General features: G+C 32.0%; 1 protein-coding gene across 3 annotated transcripts; it reads left to right on the top strand.

The window, feature by feature from the left end:
• The first annotated feature begins 313 nt into the window (after positions 1–313).
• On the top strand, positions 314–2937 carry LOC130669509 (uncharacterized). 3 transcript variants are annotated; one of them, XR_008990202.1, is made up of 3 exons: positions 314–2106; positions 2207–2399; positions 2764–2937. XR_008990202.1 is itself a non-coding variant. In XM_057472461.1 (2 exons), exons 1-2 carry the CDS (start codon positions 649–651, stop codon positions 2765–2767), a joined length of 1755 nt encoding a protein of 584 aa, XP_057328444.1. In that variant the 5' UTR covers positions 314–648; the 3' UTR covers positions 2768–2937. The 3 variants fall into 3 exon arrangements, 1 of the variants encoding a protein (XP_057328444.1); XR_008990203.1 differs by having other exon boundaries at positions 2189–2399; XM_057472461.1 differs by having other exon boundaries at positions 314–2399.
• Positions 2938–9307: the final 6370 nt, after the last annotated feature.

Here is a 9307-nt window from a genome sequence, read left to right as displayed (position 1 = left end):
TCACATTAATTTCAACAAAGATTATTCGAAATTTCGACCCTGGGCATTTATACATAATTGAGCTCTTTTAATGAGGTTAGCCCGCACTCGTTGGAGCATTTCCGGGGTAATTCTATTTATTGCTGCATGAATTTTTGCCATCGCTTCAAATTGATCAGCAGGTTCCTCTTCGTAGACGTGTCCTTTGATATAACCCCATAGGAAAAAATCCATTGGTGTTAAGGGGTTAGGGGTAGTCAGAATTTTCAAAAAATCGATTTTTTTTTTTTTGCATTTTCTTAAAGTATAATATTTTAAAAATATTGTGTGAAAATTTGAAGTGAATCCGACAAATTCTTTTCGAGTTATTTAACAATGACCAAAGGACGCTCGGGTGCTACGTGGCATTCGAGAGCAGGTAGCTAGAAACAGCTGCAAGCAACCGACCTTTCGGGTTTCATTGTCATGAATATCTCCCCATTTTAATGTATTTATAATTATATATATATATATATATATATATATATATCCTTCTACATATATTCACAATTTGTAGGTAGTACAAGAACTGAAAAATAATTTTTGGTTGCCAGTATACCTGTAGTCGTTGCACTGATCAGTCGATAGTTTTGTGATAAATTATTTCTCAAGTGAATTAAATTATTAACCATGGGACGTGATTCTAGAAAGGTTTCAAGAGAACTTCGGAGTTCTGAAAAAATTAATAAGTCGCGTTCAGTCAAAAGAAAGAATGTTTTTAATCCGAAAACAGCCGAACGTGATGAAAGTATTCAGAGTACATCTTCTAAAAAATTAAAACAAAACACTGAAGATGATGTACCTGAAGACAGCAGTACTGAATTTCGAATAATAAATTTTATTCAGGTATTCACTGCAATTTCTGCTCTTATAAAATGTAAAAAATGTGATGGAAATGTAGTGTTTCAAACAGCAAGTACACGTGGGCTGGGATTCAAAATTGTAGTTGCATGTAATAACTGTGGAAATGAATATATTCCTTCCTGTTCTTTCGTTGGGCATTCTTATGAAATAAACAGACGTTTCATTTTTGTAATGAGAATACTAGGAATAGGATACGAAGGATTGTGCAAGTTTTGCGGCCTGATGGACATGCCGTCTTTTTTAGATAAATCTACGCATACAATTTTACTGAAACAGATTTTGAATTGTAGTAAAGCCGTCGCAGAAACCTTCATGACGAAAGCTGTGAATGAAGAAAAGCAAGCAATGCCAACAACTGAAAATGAAGATATAAATCATCTAACTGTATCGGGAGATGGAACCTGGCAAAAACGGGGATATACATCGTCATTTGGAGTTTCTTCTATAATTGGCTATTTTACTGGAAAGATTCTTGACATAAACATTAAAAGTGCATATTGTAAGCTATGTGAGTATTGGAAAAAAAAAACAAATACTGTTGAGTTCGAGGAATGGTATCAATCGCATGAAGATGTGTGTTCTGCTAATCATCAAGGGTCTTCTGGGAAAATGGAGGTGGATGCGATGGTCGAAATGTTTTCGTATTCTGAAACTAAATATGGAGTTAAGTATGCCAACTATATTGGTGATGGTGACTCCAAGACCTATTCAGGAATTATAAAATCAGATCCTTACGAAAATACAACTGTAAATAAAAAGGAATGTATAGGGCATGTCCAAAAGCGGATGGGGAGTCGATTACGTACGCTGAAGAGTAAACAAAAAGGTCTTGGTGGTCGAGGTAAGCTCACAGGAAAATTAATAGACAAACTAACTGTGTACTATGGTTTAGCAATACGCCGGCATTGTGATTCTATTGAAAATATGAAATCTGCTATAATGGCAACCTTTTATCACTACGGCTCGAGTGATGAAAAACCGAATCATGATATGTGTCCAAAAGGCGAAGAATCTTGGTGCTCTTACCAGCGCGCTGAAGCAAGAGGAGAGCTTGATACCTTTTCTCACGATTATTCTCCTTTACCTTCTGATGTTTTAAAAGCTATCAAGCCTATATACGAAGATCTTAGTAATGAAAATTTACTTTCAAGATGTGTAGGTGGATTCAATCAGAATAATAATGAAAGCTTTAACCAACTAGTATGGAAAATATGCCCAAAAACGGTAAATACTAGTTTTACCATCGTACAAATAGCTGCATACGTTGCTATGTGTATATTTAATGAGGGTATAAATTCATTATTAGTCTTGATGAATACACTAGGACTTAATTGTGGGCCTAATTCTCATCGGTATGCAGAAAGAATGGATGCTGCACGTATCAAAGTAGCAGATAAGCGCGCTAATGATAACACCCGAGAAGGTCGATTGCAACGTAGGCACCAGCAAATCGATATTTTGGAAGCTGCTATGTCGGCTGAAGAGCTATTATATGGTCCAGGAATAGATGACTCAGTGTAAGTTATTAAATAATTCTTATAATTCGACATAAATCCATAGCAAAACTTTAAATGCGTTTTTCTCAAAACTATGTTTTCTGAACTGGTGATCACTGTAACTTAAAAACTGCTCGGTAGATTTCAATAAAATTTATTGTACTTTTGAAATACATTAAAAACTCGTGCCTGATCGAAGGATTTTTTTTTTTTTTCAAAATTTCGATTTTTTTTTAACAATAAACTGTCGGTTTTTTTCTCGAAAATTTGAAAAAAATTTCCTGAGGCCGCCATTTTGTTAATTTCGAAAAAAAAAAAAAAAGCTTCGATCAGGCACAAGATTATCTATTAATAAAACTAATTTTTCTTGTCCGATTGATTTTAGATGAATCTCCAAGGACTTATGATGATCACCGCAAAGGACTTCGGGAGGAACGGGCTCTACAAAAACAGCGATAACTTTTTGAATTATTAATTTTTTTTTTTGAAATTTTCGTGAAGTCAAATCGAAACGTGTTCTAATAAAGCTATGTTTTTATTTTTGTCAAATAAAGTAATTAACTACAAAAAAAAAATTATTGAAAATCATCATTTTTTCATACCCCTGAGTACCCCTAACCCCTTAAATCAGGAGACCGCGGTGGATATCGCATAGGACCATTTTGTCCCCACCATCTATTAGGATACCGTTCATTCAGAAGTCTTGTGGTTGCAGCAGTCTTGTGCGTTGGTGCACCATCTTGCTGGAACCACATTGGCTGATCTTCATCAGGCAGCTCTTCCAGTAATCTTGGAAGGTCTTCTCTGAGAAACATCTCGTATTGTGCTCCCTGAGAATACAGAGTAATCCAGTGTTTTAGAAATATTACTCTCATGCTCTCTCTTATAAAAATGCTTATAGATATTACTACCGTCGAGTAGGTTTATTTTGTTTAGAGAATGTTATTATTACATTGTGAACAGATCACCAGATATAAATCGATTGATTCGTATGAGATTAATTTAACAGTTCATGTTGAAGATTTTACAACAATTTTTAATAATTTGCAATAAAAGATAAAAAATTTAAATTTAAATTAATGACAAATTACTTGAATAGCCTGTTATTATTAATTATATAATATTTATGCAGTAAACAATCTAAAACATATCGGCGCTTGTGGATTTAACATTATTGATATTATGAAACTATTTCTAATTCATTTATTTTAAATTATAAAAATTTACAGTACTTACATTCATTTTGTCTGGCAATAAATATGTTAAAACATGATCACCAACTATCCCTCCCCACATGTTTATTGACCATCGGTTTTGAAAACCACGAATTCTACGGAACTTTGGATTTTCATACGCGTAATAATGAGTGTTTCGCGTATTGAAACTCCCAGCACGAGGAAAGAGAGACTCGTCAGTCCATAATATTTTTTTTAAAAAATCGGGATCTTCTTCATTGCGACGAAGAAGCTCTTCACAAAAGTGAACTCGTAAGCCGTAATCACCGGGTTGTAATTCCTGGGACTTTCGGGCGTGATACGGATGTAACCGCTCAGTCTTGGTGATTCGGTTAATTGTAGTTTTTGATACTCCCAATCGTCTTTCTAGACGTCGTGTACTTAATAGCGGATTATTTTCTACTTCCTCGATCACAGCTTCTTGAGTCTGAACATTTCGTATATTACGCGGACGTCCAATACGAACTGCTGTGGCAAAACTTCCGGTGTCATATAACCGCTGATGAACGTTTTGAAATACTCGCGGATTAGGTAAATGACGGTCTGGATATCGTTCAGCGTAAACGCGACTAGCTTCGCGGGTATTTCCGTCACAAAGACCGTAAATGTAATGCATGTCAGCATATTCTTGATTAGAGAACACCATTTTACACTGAAGTATTTGAAGTTACTTTGGAAGTATCGTCTTTGAGAACAAAGTAGAAACTGAATAGAATCAGCTCAAGAAAATAAGATTTTAAGGTAAAATGACAATTTTTAACCACCTCTAAGCCAAGACCAGATGTACAACAACAATTTTAAACAAAATTTGTTTAAAATAAGATTTTACAACATGTCATAAACAACTCTACATTTAAATTTTTAAACCTTTTAACCTCGGCATCCTATAATCCTATGCTATAAAAAAAAAATTATCAACCTTAAATTCGGCACAAGCCAAAATACTTTGCTCAACATATGGTTTCAGCGATTTTGAACATTGACTAGAGATAGGATTCACGGGTTAGTCTTTACTAACTTTTTCGTTCACGTTCCAAGTGAACACACCAAAAGGAAAACAGAAAATATCTATACAAAAAATTTAAAAAAATTTTATGATCTTTTGAAAAATTTTATGTTACCATTGGCAGTTCCACCGTTAGATCTTCATATGCTCCCAGCCCGCATATTAAATGTTAATCCTACCATAAAACTAGTTCCTCTACCTTTATTTACCAATATTCAAAATAAGAACTTTTTTTTAATTTCTCCCTGACAATTCAATGCAATGTTTAAACAACTCTTTTTACTTAGTTAAAAATATCAACCTTAAATTCATAAGAAAAAAATGTCCGTTCGACACTCTTATACTTCAATTCTCCCTCTTTAATTTGAGAGGTTTGAAAGGTTTATACAATAATTTTCCACTGTGTTATCGGTAATCGAAGCAAAAATGAAATTTTTGACTTTGAAAATTAACTACATGGCAACCAACAATCATACAGAAAATCACTAAGCGGTTTTAAAAATTTTAAACTATTTACTATAAGACGTGACTGTTCTTTACTGCTTAATACATTTCTTTTCGACACCAGAAGTTTTTTGAAAAATAACTTTTTTCAACAAAAACGCCTTATAGAGGATAGCCATAAGTAATTAATATACTACTTTGAATTTCGGTATATTTGTTGGTTGCTAAGTAATTAATTCTCAATGTCAAAAGTTTCATTTTTACATTGAATATCGATAACTCAGTAAAAAAGTATTGTACCAAACTCCTGAATTTATCACATCATAAAGGAAGAATCAACCTAAAAGACTTTTTAGGTGACATTTCTAAGAAAAAATTAATGTAAGCTGCAGAATTTCCGAATTATAGAAAGTATTCCTATAAATTATAGGAACCATTCTTATAATTATAGGAATCATTCCTATAGTGTTATGGGTATCATTCCCATAATTATAGGAACTATTCCTATAATTATGGGAAACATTCCTATAATTATAGGAACCGCTCCCATAATTTATGGTCGTAATTCCTATGATGGTATAGGAAAAAATTTCACAAAATTATGGGAACCGCTGCCATAATTTTCTTTCCGTGTAGGAAAAAATTTGTAAAATATATTTATCTGATTTTTTTACAATCACTCAAAAACTATTACTGCTCAAAGTGTTAGAGATTGAGACCTAAAATTTTTTTTTAATGACGTATAATTGTTTTGACAATCGAATATTGTCTAATCGATGGAATTGGAGTCTTAAAGCTCGTTTTGCCGATGAAAATGATTAATTTTTAATTTTTGAGAGATAAAACTTTGCTTGTAATGAAAAAATGTTTTATTACTTTTGATAAAACCAATTTGAAACTTTTTTTTTCATGCCAATTGTATTAAAAAAAAAAATTTATTTTTCAAAAATTGCTGTTTGTCTATTTCGTTTTGGTATTATTATTTTTTAATTATTTAATTTTGAATTTTATCGGAGTCATGCTCCCAAAGTTCGTGGCAAAAATTATTTTCTTACCTACAAATAATTTTTTTTTTCTATGGGTCTATTGAGTACAAGCAGCAGGTACCTTCAGTTAAAGAAGGGTCATGGATCTTGCTGCTTACTTTTTCCCACTCCTCAACTTTCTTCTGTATCTGATCACTCATTGGCTGATGGTTTTTAATTAATAACTAATTACAGCTGCTTCAGATGCAAAAATGGCAAAGGAACTTCCTACTCAGAATTACGAGATGTATATGCCTATTTTTTTTGTACCTTTACTTCTGGGACACCCTGTATATATATAAAAACTTTGACTACCCCCTCCACTAAATTTTAACCAATTACCGAAGAGGTAAATTTTACCCCCACTCCTTGAAAAGGACCAATCATGACGATATTCATTTTCTCTCTCCATTCTAAAGTTTTACTAATCAAAATCGAGAAATTGCATCACTATGAAAAATGATCAATGTAAGTAGACTTCTTATAATAAATCAAATTTGCACTGGCATATAAATCTAGCAAAAATTTTTCCAAACTTTATCAATTTGACCCCGTCTGATTTTAATGACTCGATTAAATTAATAAAAGGAAAATTATTTACTGATTAAAAATTGAAGTGAAATAGCATATGGTGGAATCTTTTGACAAATATTTTATTTACAAAATTACTAAAATCCCTATATCACGTGAACGGAGAACTTCAGCCACTTTACTAAGAGGACCTTTTTCGTAGCGAATAAAATTTTCTAAAAAATCGTTATTTGCAGTTTTTCTGTAAATTTCGTTACTTAGTTAATATCAACTAAAAACTCAAATTATCTTCAGAACCAATACAGAAAAAACAATTAGAGTCCGAGTAAAACTATTAAGGAGACTTTTGAACAGTATCAAATTGCCTAACGAATGCTGCAAACGGTGACCTGATAACTTGTAATGCGGCTGACTTATAGTGTTGTAATATTAATTAAATAAAAACATGTCAGGACTGGTTGGTGGTTGGGATGTTTGAAAAATACGCATATTTAAAAATATAACAATATTTTTATTTGTCACAGCACAAAATATCACTGGGTTGCAAATTAAATAGTTTATTTAATTTATAAATACTGTTAATTGTCTGAGCTCATGAATACGTGAATAATTGAATACAGATTATTGAGTTGAGCTCGAGTAAATAATGAATTAAAAATAATCAAGTTGAGTTTAATTGAACACTGAGTTGAATGCAAAAATGTCATGATAATAAGTAACATGATGTCAGAGGTTACTGAGCGAAGTGAACACATTAATTACTATTTTTAATAGCACTGAATACATAAATATTTTGTTATTGAGTTTTAATAGTGATGATCACTTAATTGAATTGAATTTAATGAGCTCATGATAAATTACACTGATTTTAATTTATTTGTTGAACACGTGGTAGCATGATAGCAGAGGCTACTGAGCGAAACATAACTTTTAAATTAATTAAGAAATTGAGCATAATGATAATTAAATAAATAATAAAACTGAGTCTTTTAAATTAATTGAGCACTGATAGCAAGTAAATGTTTAATAAAAAATGCACCTGTTGCTTTCTCCGTCGAAAATAACCTCGTCAGGAACAGGTTGTAGAACACTGGATTTCTTGATGTTATTTATTAATTATTTTATGAGCTCTGGAGCTCGCGATTATAAAAATAATTATATTTTTATATAGAGTAATGAACTCTGAATGTAATTGATTGATTACTTTTAATTAGTTACTCGAGATGAGCGCAATTTGAATAGATTATACAAAACACGTGGTGACACTTGAAATTGTATAAAAGAATAGATAATGGCGTCGGTCTTCTTGCCACGAGGCAGGATAAATTCATGCGCATGCGTCGCACAGTGCAAGTCAAGTTCTCATAGATGGACACTAGGCCCCAGTAGGTGCTGCCTCTGTTTGCCGGAAGTTCAACTACATTCAAATTTGAATGTAGTTGTGATTACGCAACATATAGAGAATTAAAAAGAAATCCCAACTTTCCTATGTATTTTTAATGGGAAAACTTCAAAATCAACTATGAAGTACTTAAAATTAAAATTGAGGGCTAAAATTTGCAAGGAATTTTATTTTTCCATATCTATAACAATATTTTCAAGTGGTAGTGAAAAAAAAAAAAAGTCGTTCAAAACGAATCACCCTAATATACATGTATATGTATATCCTTATACATATACCCTAATTGCCACTTTAGCTCGAAATTGCCAGTACTTTGATATTAAAATTGCCTGAAATTTGCTGCCCGAATTGATCGACAATTTGACATTAAAAGTTAAAAAGAAAAAATTGGGGTTAATTTTTGCTCAATTTAAAGGTAAAGTTTTACTATAAAAAAAAGTCAGAAATGTTCGTTCCTACCGTTTCAGAAGGTAAGCAAATTTATACATAAAATTGCCTACAGTTTTAAGGGTAAAACAATACTGTACAATTTTTAAGTCAAAATAACAATAAATTGATGTAAAAATTTGCCTAAAAATTGACGACAACTTTCTCTAGTCAACTTTTCAAGTGAATTTGCATTCTGATTCGGGTGGTAAATTTACGTCAAATTGTTTAGAAAATTGTATGCAAATTGTTGTCAAAAACAGAAAAGTCCGAAGTTGACGGATATTTGAAGAAAAATTCGAGGAAATCTTTGTAAGTAAACTTTTGCTAGAGCAAGCTGTGCTATTAGGGTAATTCGGCCAAAGACAGCCAACGACAACATATGTATCTGTCATCGCGCTAAATATTATACTATTTGATGCCAGCAAATAAATAGGTTAAGAATAATGTTTATTATACTGAGAAATGCAAGCTTTGAAATGAGTAATTCTATTGTTGGACCAAGTATAAAATATATTCTGACTTAAGAATTTCTTTCTCAATTCAAGATTGACAATTCAAGAAACTATTTTACTTCGTTCAAAAAATTTCCGGTTTTCATTTCGCCTGCTGGAAAATATCTTAGTTAATGGAAAATTTTATTGAGTCTTGTAACAATGTAATAATCGTTACTAAACAATACTATAGTTTTTAATATTTGGATAAAACAAACGATAACAGATATGTGCAAAGAACTTAATTCTACTTAAGGTCTACCAGCCAGTGATCGCCCCCAGAGCTTGAGAAAAAAATCAACTTACATGTCGTTAATTTATTGAAATCTTCTGTTGAGAGTCAAAACTCTATCTTTTTCTCTCACT

This window comes from Microplitis mediator, chromosome 6, assembly GCF_029852145.1.
Source record: "Microplitis mediator isolate UGA2020A chromosome 6, iyMicMedi2.1, whole genome shotgun sequence".
NCBI lineage: Eukaryota > Metazoa > Arthropoda > Insecta > Hymenoptera > Braconidae > Microplitis > Microplitis mediator.
The sequence above is the reverse complement of the archived record's forward strand: the minus strand, read 5'-3'. Positions and strand labels throughout refer to the sequence as shown.

Excerpts from the sequence above, each read along its gene's own strand:
- LOC130669509 (XM_057472461.1), top strand. The coding sequence starts at position 649 with ATGGGACGTGATTCTAGAAAGGTTTCAAGAGAACTTCGGAGTTCTGAA.